At 38.4% G+C, this 14466-nt stretch overlaps 1 protein-coding gene across 8 annotated transcripts in view; it reads left to right on the forward strand.

Moving 5' to 3' along the window:
* The window catches only part of astn1 (astrotactin 1), a 506238-nt gene that overhangs the window by 205250 nt on the left and 286522 nt on the right, over positions 1-14466 (forward strand). For all 8 annotated transcript variants that reach the window (XM_057856766.1, XM_057856768.1, XM_057856762.1 and 5 more), the window contains exons 13-14: positions 8746-8912; positions 9752-9946. In XM_057856766.1, coding sequence (XP_057712749.1) covers positions 8746-8912; positions 9752-9946 — 362 coding nt within the window. The remainder of the gene's footprint in view (positions 1-8745; positions 8913-9751; positions 9947-14466) is intronic.

Consider the following 14466-nt stretch of genomic DNA (forward strand, 5'->3'; position numbering starts at 1 on the left):
ATTAGTCGACTAATCATAACAGTAGTTGGCAGACTAATCGGGAGAAAATTAGTCGTTTGGGACAGCCCCAGTTGTACAGTGTACCGGAACATATTTCCTCCACACCCTTCTCACCTTTTTAACCCCTGACCCATTTTCATGCCTAGTATTTCATTTCATTTAAAATTGGCACAATCACATGGATGCATCTGCAGTTCGCAGGGAACTTTACATGACTAGAACACTGACACCATGTTTGGTCAGTGTGGCAGCTGACAAAGTAAGCTTCCCTCCTCATTGAAAGAACTGGTTAAAACCACTGGTGAATATTCAATACAGTCCTGCTCTTTGCTCAGCTTTGACATATCAAATTTGGTCCAATTTTTTAGTCTGTTGGGTATATCTTTTTGACACGGTTTGACACAGAGCAGTCTACCAAATTTCCAAACAGATGAAGCAAGGTTTGTTGCTGCAAAAAAAATCAATCTTGACCGAGCATAGCTGAGCTGTCCATCAAAATAAAGTTTGTTCTTATATTTTTGGGGAACATACAATCAATTAACAATCAAAAGTAGTGGTGAAGTAAATGTAAATGATTCTCATTCCACTATACCTTGGAGAAAGGCTATTGGAAACTTTTTCTGTTCGAATTTTTTTTTCCCTCTTCAAAACGTCAAACTCCCTCATTCTGTTCTACCAGTTACATATGACGTTAGACATGATATGTAATTGGCAAGAGTTTTACGCTGACAGAAGGACCTTTAACAGTGACCTTAGAAAAAGTTTCCTCATTTATCATGTCGTCACCCTCCATTTCATCTCATTTTTGATGATGTCATCCCAGCTGAGTTATCTTTTTTTCTGAGCTTATCTTCATTAAGGGATCTGCCTGAAAGCCATCCCCAGGTGCAACAGCTGCCGCTTTAGTCAGTCAGCCTCTAATTACTTGCAGATTGCGTTCACAAATAGAATGAAACCGGCATCACATTTGACATTTACTTTTACTTTGCATGAAAAACACTGAATATACACAATTAGCACTTTCAAATTAGAAGTGGCTACAAAGAGGCAGGTGAGACATTTGTCCTTTGCATTTACTGGATTAGTAAACAGCATGGATACGGAATTTAAAAGGTTTTGATGAGCAACAAGTTCAAAATGGGAGGTAAAACAAAGTATCGTTTAAGGCAACTGATAACATTAAAGTATTAACATATGTACTGTACATGCTGTCTGTTGTGGTTTTGTGCAGCAAAGGATTCAAATCAAATTCCTAGTTGCTTACTGACTACAGAGCGGATCAGTGGTGTTTGTCCATACAGCATTGGCTTTATTTACCTGTACCCTCGTCAATAATCCTTTCATAATTGGGTTATTATCAGCAACCTTGTTGTGCAAGCTGATGTAAACATATTCCACTCAAATATGAGGGACCATATTTGAAGCTTTAGCCGGGTAAAGTCATCATTGTTGCTTGTCACAATTTTGCAACTTTGGCACTTAAAGGGTTAACCCTTTTCGAACCCCCAAATTTGGACATTTTTAAATCTGTGCATGCTCCATTCACAAGGACGGCAATTACTTTTTCAGAACTGAAAGTAGCTGCATAAACTAAGACAAAACTCTTTTGGAGTGAGGAAGAAACTGATTACTTTATTAGTGTAGTGCCAGGGTCCTCAATTAGCGGACCGCGCTCCATGACCGGACCACGGCACACCTCTCTGCGGACCCACGGACGAACGAAAAAACGAAAAGAAAAAAAAGCTGTTTTTCCAACATACATCATTTGTAAGAATCACTGATCTATCGCTATGTGCTACTATTCTATTGCTAAATTCTTTTTCATTTTTAGTCAAATATCTTCCATGTTCTCACTTCTGTTGTCATTTCTATGACAACGATGCACTGATTGGCTGAGACAGCCTGCGTGGATGCGCTGATTGGCTGAGAGAGTGTGCATGGATGCACTGATTGGCTAAGAGCCTGCATGCTACTAGCTTGCGTGGACGGACCGCAGCAGTGTCAACAACCTCAAATACGAGTCGCACCCGGCGTTTTACAATCTGTTTGTACATGCTGTCGTGTACTTTTTCACTCAAGAACGTGAGTCATACTTTGAGCAAACGTGATTTATTCATTTATTTATTTATTTGTTTATTTCCCCGTGTTACCCCTGCACTCTCGCTGCATGCGGGCAACGTTCAAGAGCACAACGCTAATTAACGTTCACTAATACCACACATGCCACCAGTAGAAGACCGAATCTAACAAAATGGCATGCTGAAAGTTGACCAAGAGAAGAAAAGCGGAAAACAAAAATCACCATTTCAATGAGGAATGGAATGACAAATATGCGTCCATTTTATCAACTGCAAGTACCAAACCTATTTGCTTAATATGCTTCAAGACATTTGCTGTGATAAAAAAGTGTAAATGTGAAACGCCAAGACAAGTTTCCTCCTAAATCAGAATTGAGAAGGCGAGAAATTAACAGGTTGAAGCAGTCATATCAAGAGTCAAGCAAGGTTATTGTTAAATCTATGACACAACAACAAATTGCAACGGAGTGCTCACTCAGAGTGTCGTGGGTGTTGGCCAAACATAAGAAGCCATTGTTTGATGGAGAAATAATAAAGTGCATGACTGAAGTGATGGCAGCAATGTTCGAAGGAAAAGAAAGGAGGAAATGACGACAAAAATCAAACAAATCTCACTCCCAGATTCATCAACCACAAGACGCACTGAAGTACTGGCTGATGATGTAAGTAAACAGCTTCGTGACCCCCAAATGTCATTCCTGTCATTAAGCAGTGTTTTACAGTTAAAGTTACTGTCAATAATTGTTATGTTTGCACCTTAATGAACAGGTGAACATGTACTGTACTACTTGCACGTTTTCTTTTTTGTCCAGCAGTGTTTTACAGTTACAAAATATACTGTCAAGTTATTGTTTGCACCTTAATGACAGATCTAGTCAATTATTTAGTGTACATATGTAAAAATTGCACTTGCATGTTTTTTGTATTTTTATTTTAAGTCAAAAAAATGTTTTTTTTTTTTTTTTTTTTTTTTTTTTTTTTAATTTATGTTTATTTAATCAGAATGTACATTATATTTTTGTCTGGTCAAAAGAAAGCCACCTTTACCACCTTCGACCTGCGTTGTACTTGAATGACATTATTAAATGGACCAATGCTTGTATGAAAAAAAGTAACTGTGGAACTTCAAGATTTGTATTTGAGGACCCCTGGTGTAGTGAATAAATTTAACAATTTATTAGTGATAGAATGTGCAGGGCTACTGACATGTCAATATTCGGCGGGTGCAGAAATAACACAATTAACACAAATAATTTCACACTACATGAATAAGTATCAAGTGAAAACCCGAAGGATTTCAGGAGGAATTGAGTCATTTCCTTGTCTCATTCCTCAATCTAAGTGCCTCTTGATTGATCTACCAATCAGACAACTTATAAAAAGTGTTTAGCTTATCCAACTGCTCTCATGGGGATTTGTTGCTGTTTGGCAGTTGCACAGTGCTGATTCCCTTAAGCTCCAAAAGTGCCGTAGGAATCTATCTCCATTTAAAAAAGAGGATTAAAAAGCATGGCGCTTCAAGGGGTTTTCTGAGTGCAGACCTAATGCTGCCAACTTAAACTAAAGACCATAGGCTTTACACAGTGGCCAGCAATTTTATACAATGTTTTTTCTTTATTATTGTACTGTATACTGTGGTGGCTTGAAATATATGTTTATCTAATCCCATAGCAATTATTTTGTAAATGTACAGTATATTGTACTTATGTAATTTGTTGTTGTTCTTCACATGGGGTGATGTACATACATAAATCTGGATTCATGCACAAATTGGTTAAAGTGCAAGTCAGGTTTTTTGACCAAGTGCTTCCCTTTAGAAAGAATCTTTTTTAACATTATGAGAGGGAAAAAAAACATTTTTCTGCTGTCTAAAACTGATAAATAATAACAGTTGTGAGAGAATTTTGTTCATGCTTAAAACACAACCATTATACATTATATTTTGTATGCTTTTGTTATGCTTGCATGAGAACATTGTAGCATAGAGCGTCATTGTTATATTAATCTGTTTGAGTGTGGCTTCCCATGGCCTTGACAATTGTAGACCGTATCACAATATGCCCAAATATGGACTGTTATGTTCCTATGTTTTTCAATATGCCCTAAATTAATACAAGGGAGGACTGTGGTTTCTTATCATTGTTCTAGCCAGAGCAAGGTCTCAGCTCAAAGATGGTACCCAGGTTTGTGAGATGATGAGTTTCGTTTCTTAGTAAGTTTCGTTTCACGGGGGGCTTCGGCCCCGCCCTTTCAACACTATAAATGTCCAGCCTCTATTGTACTTCTTTGTACTTCTGGGTGATCACAGCTCCTGGCTGGGTCACATCATTTTGTAACTGAGAGCTCTTATTTATAAAGCCTTCGAAGCAAAGCAATCCATGGTTGGGGTCGTATTCATTTCTCTAATTGAGCTATCGAGGTAACACTTGTCTTGGAGTTCAAACCTGAGCTTCCCTGACATTTTTAACTTGGTCCTCTGAGCCGCATGCCAATTCCCTTCTCCGGTGGATGATCGACGACGTCTGACAGGTGTGCACCACCCGGAGCCTTACAACCTCCGGGGAACAGGACGCAGACATCCTCCATCGGCGAACTGCAAACGGCATTTGAACCTGAGAACGAATCGACCAGCAACCAGGATTGCATTAAAATACAAAACGGTATAACTGACCAAGGTCAGTTTAGGTAGGTTTCGATATACCCACAAATCTAAAACTAGTGGTTTGTGAGTATAAACACCCAGCAAAGCAATCCATGGTTGGGGTCGTATTTATTTCTCTAATCAAGCTATCGAGGTAACACTTGTCTTGAAGTTCAAACTTGAGCTTCCCTGACAACAGTCAATATTTCCAGGAAGTTTATGAGATTGCGTTTAACAGACATTTTCAAATGCCAGAACTGTTTCAGCCAATAAAATGCGAGTATTTTAGATAGTGTGCCTTTGCTCATGACAACAGCTACGGATAGGCTTGGTGATTGTGATGGTGATGTTGGTTACATGCAAATTGTCATTCCAATAATCATATAAACTGATTTTTTTATGTCAAAAAATTATTGAAAGGAGAATACAGTCTAGTTTTTTCTACTCATGTTGCTGAACTGTAGGTTGGTCCTTAACGCTGATTTATACTTCTGCATTGCGGTGACGGCAGACCTACGCCATTAACGCAGACCCGATTCACGACTCTATGCCGTAGCCTGACGTGGACCTCCCAAAAATCCTGACTACGCGTCATGTCAAGGCGTATTGATGTTAACGTCAAAGGACTGTGGTCAGTACACTCAGAACGTTGTTTCCGGTTCAGCACAATAACACCGCCAATTTTCAAACATTCCAAAACCTCAGAAAATGTCTTCATTGTTGCCTACGCCTAAAAATTTGTATTAACAACATTTGTTGTTCAATATACAACCCACAGAGGGCCTTTAAGGACCGGGTTGGAGATCATTGCTGTAAACAATACAGTAGCATAACATGTAACAGAAAAAAAACAACAAAATGACTTTTTATTTGAACAAAGGTTCGGGACTCGGATAAGCAGGTTCTCAAAATCAGGTTGCTCGGACTCAGGTGCAAAAATATGCGATCTTGACATCCCTAGTAAATACAACAGTCAGCCGCCACTGGACGCTACCTTTCACTATGCTGAGAATCTGTTGATGAGTTGACTACACTCTTCATGTCTACAAAAGCCTCGAAAGTATGTTCAGCACATTTCCTCCTTAACTCATTTGCTCCCAGAAACGTATGAATGCGTTCTATTTTTAATTTCAGTGTCCCAAAATACGTCTTTTACGTTTTTTTTTCACAAGACACATCTCTAGGTTCTGATTCAACCTAGCTCCAAAGCACAATGATGGAAATCCATTTTAAAGCAATAAAACTGGCCACTGGAGGGCAATAGCGCATTTGGTAAGACCCCCAACCCGATTCAATGGAATGAAAGGCCGGGGGGCCGGCGGAACATGACCGAATAGATATCCAGGATGCCAGGCGGTGGATGACCGAGCAGAACAACCGGGAGGATGCCCAGGATGCCAGGCGCTGGACGACCGAGCAGAACGACCGGGACCACCAGTGCAGCGGAGGATGCCGTTGAGCCCATGCTGGTCGCCGAGCAGAGCCCGCGTCGCTGTACTCGGCCGCTCGCGTCCACCTCACCCTCCAGTGTCCCGCGACTCAGCCGGAAACGCACACGGCTAAACCAGTTCCCCCCCCAGGGACACAAGTTCCCCAGGCGAACTCCGCCACGAGGCAGTGGTCACCATCTTTATGAGACAGGCGGCGATGAAGGAAAAGTTTACCCCGGCTTTCGCTGCCACAACAGCTTCATCTCTCAGTTATGTGTAAATAAATTGTTAAATTGCTATCAAAAGCTCTATTTGTCTTGTTGTTTATGTTATTTTGTAAAAGGAAAACATTATTCAGATGTTTGGGATGTAACTAAAGAAAAAAATAGCTACAGTATGTTTGAAATGTATGCGTTTACGAAAAGCTCAAATTCTCTGTTTTGTCATCACAAATTGGAAAATTGCTCAAACTAAGCTATTTTCTAATGCTGATTTCTAAAAAATGGAAAAAGATATGAACTTTTTTTTCCTGCTGAAAGAAGAGAGTCCAATCTTTCTTTTGGTGGGTTCCTTGCTTATATAGCAATAGAACAGAATTTTCTGTGGGCCTTGCAAAATCAGTCAAAATCCAGTAAAACGGCCGGGAGCGAAGGGGGTTGCACCGGTGAAAATGGCTGGGAGTGAATGAGTTAACTGTTATATTGTGAATGTGGACAAGTTAAGCACTGCAGTCGGGCCATCAAAAAAAAAAAAAATACGTGAGGTGAAAAAAGACGCCTTGTGAAAGGGTGAACTCAGGTTTGACAATTTGAGATTAAATTATTTACAAATATCAAGGGTTCAATCCCGGGCTCCTGCCTTCCTGTGTGGAGTTTGCGTGTTCTCCCCGTACCTGCGTGGGTTTTCTCCGGAGAATCTGCTTTACCTCCCACATCCCAAAAACATGCTAGGTAGGCTGATCGAACACTCTAAATTGTCCATAGGTATGAGTGTGTGTGTGAATGCTTGTTTGTTTTATTGTGCCCTGCAATTGACTGGCAACCAATTCAGGGTGTACCCTGCCTACTGCCCTTAGTTAGCTGGGATAGGCTCCAGCACCTCCGTGACCCTTGTGAGGAAAAGCGGCATGGAAAAAGAATGAATGATGAATGAATTATTTACATATGCAAAATGTGTTATAATTGTAAATTAATCCCAATTTAATTTTTTTGAAAGAATGTGTTTTTGTAATTATGACGAGAATATGACTGTCACTCCACTGTTCTGAATGGAGGAGGTGAGTGTGGCTTTGAACAAGCGCAGATAATTGGGATACGGGAAAAACTGTGCTTTCACTTGCAACTGCATGCAACTATCCTACATATACAAATAATATGAGTTTTTGAAGAGTAAAAACAAAACAATGTTAACACATTTCAGTGATTTGAAAGCGGTTTTCCGAGCTGCTGTTCAGAGGTAGGACTGGCTTGTTAAGAAGCACTCCATCAAAGTATTCTTTGAAGTAACAGCTGACAGGAAAGAATTTGAATTTGACTTCAGTTTTTGGGGCTGGGATGAATGTTAGATGAATGCTGAGCATGATTCCTCTTCAGAATCGGGGTCCGCGCTTACTTGGCCTCTTTCTCTTACTTGCATTCTGTATTTTGCACTTTGTTATTACACTTTTAGTACCCAAAGGCAGTTTTTTAACTTATGAACACCAAAATTTACAATATTTGCCATCTCCTGTTTCAAAGCAGTAACGACATGAGGCACGGTATTTGCATTTATGGCTTTTTAAATTCAGCAATTTTACTAGCTCCGTATTTAAAGGCTTAAAACAGTTCTGCACTTTTTTGGGTTCATAATGTTGCCTAGGCTTGCTATTAAAAATGTCTTTAATTCCAGTCAGTGAGGAAAAACACTTTAAAAAAAAAAAAAAATCAAAATAATGAAAATAAAATAAATTGCTAATAACAGAAAAGTAAAACATGTAAATCAAAGCAAATTTTGATTCAGGCAGTACGGTGGCTTGAGCGGTTAGCATATCCGCCACACAGTTCTGAGATCATGGGTTCAATCTCAGGCTTGGGCCTTCCTGCATGTTCTCCCTGTGCCTGTATGGTACCAGGAACTCTGGTTTGCTACCAAAAACATGCGTGCTAGGCCGATTGAACTATCAGGAATTGTCCCTAGTTATGAGTGTTAGTGCGAATACTGGTACTGGTAACCAGTTCAGTGTTTACCCTGCCTCCTGCACCAGCACCCCCGTGACCCCCGGGAGGATAAATGGGACATATGATGAATGATTGAATGAATTTCAATTCCGTCTTGACCATTGCGATTCTATTTATTTTTTTGTAATTTATTTTTCTAATGAGTGCTACTTTTTATAAATGTTATATGGATTTGAGTTGTCAAAATTGTCACACCAAAATATTGATGGGAAAGAGAGGGCACACATGTTATTAGGTTATCAAGTTTATCTAGCTCACCTGGTATTAGTAATCATTAGAGAACCTTGTGTATTTGTGTCTCTTACACCGTTAAAGCAGAGAAATACATAGAAAACAACATTCCAGATGAATTTGATCTTTTAAAAACACTTTTCTTTCAGTGCCCCCCAGGGTTGAGTCCTATGAAGGATGGAAGTGGATGCTATGACCACCACATTGGTATTGATTGCTCTGATGGGTTCAATGGAGGTTGTGAGCAGCTGTGTCTTCAGCAACTGGCTCCTCTGGAAGACGATCCAACTCTTTACAACATTCAGATGTTCTGCGGGTAAGTTACTACATAAATCCCGACAATTACATCATGCATGTTTGTATTTGACTAGGGATTGGTATCATTTGGGTTCCATTTGATTCCGGTTTCTACTCATACTTTTTAAAACAGTTGCATTGCTAGCGAAGTATTGACGGATTGGTTAATAACAAATCGTTCCTCAATATGGCTATAATTCTCGCTAGATTTTGAGAAAATGTCATCAATATTCTTAAATTTGCAATAAAATTACTTCATCTTTGACATTCATAATAACCAGTCATTTGAAAATTAGTTACAAATTGAGCAATCTAAAGCTATTTCAAAGAACTCAGATAATGTAATGTTATGTTTATCAACTGACCCTGACGTAAAATGGTAGACGAATGATGACTATATTGGTAAAATATATTTCAGATATATTTTTTTTTTAAATTTTAATTTCTGCCTGTGCTGATAAACCCCTCACCAACACAGCAAGCGAGCAGTATACAAAAATAAATAAGTAAATAAATAGACAAATACTCAGGCACTGAAATTTACATTATTTGCTTACAATTCAACGTTCATTATATCATAATTGCATGCCTTTTTGCTTTTAAAAAAAACAAAAAAAAAACTTGTTATGTTGTTTTTATTTTTTAAGCAATTGATTTTTTTTAAATTAAAATATATGTATACACGGAATGTATACTTTTAATGGGACTATTGTCCCACTATTTTAGGATAATTTGAAAATGTAACTTCTGTGAGAGATGTTGGCAGTTTATGGGAGGGGAAACGGTACTTAGTTTGTACAAGTATAGAAAAAACAACAACAATTATACAATAATACTTAACGCAACAATACTTTCTAGCTGTATTGAGGACTACAAGCGGGGGCCAGATGGGAGATCTTGCCTGCCGTTATCTGATGTCTGCTCAGACGGAGTAGACTGTGCTGAAGCTACGGACATTCCAGCTAATCAGACTGTGTTTGGTGACCTTTTTTATGGATACAACAATCAAACCAAAGAAAGCACCTCTGGGCAAATCCTCAAGGCCACATTCAGGTAAACTACTTGTGAACTAACCTAATCTTTCCAATAACTGTACAACGAGACATTAAGCATCATATCTATGTCATATTTACATAAGACATAAATGTGATGCTTAATGTCTCTTTAATATGATGGGCAGCAAGTTAGAAGGAAAACATGTTTTAAGTTGGACAGCTGTTTTAAAACCATAAATACCTACCTGTATATTCTTAAAAAAAAAAAAAAAAAGAGAAACACTGCATATAACATATGCATGATTTCAATTGTATAAACTCAAATATAATTTCCATTTTATGAACTCAAATATCAAAATAGAATAATATTAGAAAATAACAGATATTACTGCAATATTTACTTGTCACTGTTATGTTTATTTTTTTTTACCAAGGCTATGGGAACAGTAAGTTGGTAACCTAGGGAAAAATAATGTTCATAAATTGTGTTTCCCAGTGTTTATTGACTATATGGAGTGTACAAATTGTATTATGGATATTTACACCTTAAAAAAATGTTCAAACAAAATGTGCTGAGCTATAAGCATATGGAGAAGAAGCAATCTCTAGTCCAAAAATTACAGTAATAATCCAGGTGGCTCATAACTTGGCTGAATGGCTGTAACAAGACCACCAGCAATAGTGACTATCTCCGAAGTTTCAGCTACAGCTGATCAAGCACAATGTAGCTGTTGCAAGTAATGATCTTATCCACACGCTAACAAGATAATCATTGTAAATATACTAAGATTATACAGAATATTGGCCTTTTTTTTTTTTTTTTTTTTTTTTTTTAAACATGGAACCTCTCTCCCATCTAAAAACAATACACTTAGGATTCAGATGTCTGAAAAGTTGCTTTCATAAACTCTGTGGGGTTCCTATTAAGTGTCACATAGATATTTTGTTGTGCTATTCGCTGTTAAGATGGTATATGTTTAGGATGGAGAGGTGCTTTAGGGTTTATTATTATTGTCCAAATGATGCAATTACGTATTTACAAAGGAAGCTTATAAGGTCATCAGCTAAGTAATTCATGGGTTGCTATAAGCAAGCACCCATTAATGGACCCCACGCAGATTTACAGAGGTGCAGAGGTAAGAAGTGTAGGGTGAGAGACCTTGAGGGAGTCATTTTGTGAATTCCACTTTTAACCTAGCCTCTCCCGAGCTCTAAACCCTAGCCAAAATACACTCAGTGTCTGGACTATAACTTTGGCTCACCCAGATGGACATTTTCACCTGTCCAATGAAGAAACTTTACGAGGGTTAAGCGACTGCACTGCAATACAATTTTTTAATCTAAAACTGAATGGGACTACTGAGCTATGTTCTTCAAGTTCTCCTAAACTGTGTTGCAATAAATGTTTAGAAATGTGAAACTAGTCTGGGACAACAAAGTTATAGATGCTGCAGTTTTTTTCATTGTAGTTATCTTTAGCCCTTGAGTCTGAATGTCCCTCATGCCTGTTTGTGGCCCCACCGCCATGTACTACACTCTACAGTATGTCTGGTGTGCGTTTCTCAATCTAGAGTTTGTAGGGAGACCCTCAGTTCTCACTCTGGTAAATAAGCCTAATATCAAAACACTAACCTACCTCTATTTTCATACACCAAGTAAAAATACTCTGTTGAGAAACTTAAAGCTGAAGTTCAGAATTTTAAGCTTAATCTTCAAGTTAGCGAGGGTTTAATAAATCGGTGGAGTTCATTCCAACAAATTTCATGCAGTTTGTAAGTTATTTGTTAGTTTCAGGGTTCTGGAGTGGCTAAGCTAGCGCGAGTCAATGGTGCTTGCTTACCATGCCAATAAAAAACGATACAGAGCTACAAACAGATCCACATTAGTCAAATAAATTCAAAATGCAGATCTTTGTTCCAAAACACTTATGCGGCCAAAACAATGTCACACCAAACTGCCGTAATTCATTTTATTGCAGATCTATTTTTTTTAGAAGATTAATTTGAAGACAATAGAGGCGAGTTATTCGGCCACAGGTGCTCATGATGCATTCGAGGACGTTAGGAAATCGAACTTATGTCGCTCGAATGGTAGCAATTGCGACCTCAAAGCATTCCAAGCTAATATAAACAGCAAACATGGCTGATCGCAACAAGTTGTTTTTTATTTAGGCTATCAAAAGACATTTTGACCTCCAGCAAACCTGCCTTCTCGTAAGCGATCAAATAGTGGAGGCGTTCCAATGATATTTTTCTAGACCGGAGGTTGGAAACTCTGGCTTCCCACCTTCCTCAAATGTGGCATCAGTCTGCTGAGTTAACTGACGGCCGGCAACATGGCAAAATGTGCATTTAGAGGCTGTGGAAAGAGACAGAAGAAATGGGCAAAGCAAAGTTTCCACAAATTCTCAATGAAGAACAAGGAACAATATAAACTGGTTACTTGCTGCTGGCTACGACATAAAAAATTTGTGGTGAAAAAAAACGATGTGATATCACTCCGCACTGCTCCGTTGCAGAGCTGCCGGATTCCAAATGTTTCTGTTAATACTGCAATTATTAACGCGGAATGGTAAGTTTTAATAACTTTCTCCTGAAACATAGCCAACATTATTGATTGTATTCATTGATGATTGTAATGTGTGCATATGTTTTTTTTTTTTTTTTTTTTTTTTTTTTTTTATTGTCATGCTAAGTCAGCCGAATTGACCTGAATTGACCCGTGCTAGCTTAGCCCTGAAACTAACAAATAACTAACAAACTACATGGAATTTGTTAGAATCAACTGTATCGTTTAATTAAACCCAAATTTCCCTCTAATTTCCGTGCCAGTGCCTACATTGCTGGGTTTTATAAAGACAGGAGGAGGACATCTTTCTTATTCGACTCCTCCACCTCAACATAGACAGTTACTACAGTTGGGAAATCAGGACTTCACCAATCGATTCATCACTGACTCTGGCCTAAACTCTTCTCTGAATAATTCAGGACATGAATTGGTCACTTACTCGCAATAATGGTTCTATGAAGAAAGGTAATGTTGGCCTTAAAAATCTTTGTGACATGGATCCATGTGAGGTGCATGGAGTGAGACTGTAGTATTGGACAGACAACACACCAGTCTATGGAGACCTTGTCTGGATAGGTATGACTGCTCATAATCTTCATCAATCATGAATTCTGTTGTACATTGTGGGTGATAGCTCAAATTGTAGAAACTTTTTTTTGTTGTTGTTAATAATATAATCTTCTAAAGAGTTATCTGAAATGTAGATACAAGCAATAACTCCAATACGTGCCTATTTTCACACACTTGCTAATCACAGTGGTCATTACTCACTCCTCTTCCCATGCACTCACATGGAAATGCTCATTTTTTTTCCTGTTTGATTTGTCCCCCTACTTTTTTGACGTGGAAATTCTGAAGTCGAAAAAAAAAAAAGTTGTATTTTATATCCTGCAATGACTTTTTGGTGAAGGTCAGTGGTATTAAATGTGTAACAGCATTGTGTCCTTATTAAAATGAACCGTTAGCCCTCAAGAGAAATTGTTTGAGAAAGGGGACAGATGGAAGGATAGCTAGAAAACCTTTCCGTGATGTTTGCTGGCGTATCTTCAAAGGCCATTTCCCTTGTGTTCTGGAGTTGCACAAAACATCTGTCTCTGTCATTCAGTGATGATCAAAAGATGATATATATTTTTTAGATTATATTATGACTTTTTAAAAAGATGGTGGAATTGTGACTACTTTTGGATAGTTTTTCAAACATTGCAATGCAAAAGTAAGGCACTTCACCAAATACAACACAGCTTCACATTAGTACATGTATTTTAAACAGCCGTTATGAGAATAGTTAATATTATTTTTATTTTTTTTAGTCTGACCAAAAGGATTACGGGGAAAACATATGTTCTTTGGTCCCTACCAGTTTATAATAAGATGGTAGTAGCAGCTCTAAATGGGAACAAAACCAGCAAAAAGCCTGCTGGTGCTTTTTGGTTTAACAAACATATTGTAGGACTAGTAAATGATCATGATTCAGTTGTCATTAACAGCAGTAGATGAAGACATCCAAAGCATTAGAACTGAGAGCGCTGTTTAGGAGCATTCACTCAGCCAATAAGTTAACAGCCACAACCAATTGGCTGCCATCCTCAGTTATATGCAGCTGCCCTCTCTACACATCCAAATAGTGTCACGAATCCCTATGGTGTGTTCAGAGACATTCTTAGCTTTAACAACTAAGAAACAACAACTAAGAAAAAATGAAATTCACTTTGCTTGGGATTCTTGTCATAAAGAGCAGTGGTCTCCAACCCGGTCCTCAAAGGCCAGCTGCGGGTGCAGGATTTCATACTGTGAGAGAATTTTATTCATGCTTCAAACACAACCATTATACATCATATTTTGTATGCTTTTGTTATGCTTGCATGAGAACATTGTAGCATAGAGTATCATTGTTATATTAACCTGTTTGAGTGTGCCTTCCCATAGCCTTCACTATTGTAGACCAGGGGTGCCCAATCACGGTCCTCGAGAGCCCCTATCCAGCTTGTTTTCCGCGTCTCCCTCCTTTAA

This window comes from Corythoichthys intestinalis, chromosome 14 (genome assembly GCF_030265065.1).
Source record: "Corythoichthys intestinalis isolate RoL2023-P3 chromosome 14, ASM3026506v1, whole genome shotgun sequence".
In the NCBI taxonomy this organism is placed as follows: Eukaryota; Metazoa; Chordata; class Actinopteri; order Syngnathiformes; family Syngnathidae; genus Corythoichthys; species Corythoichthys intestinalis.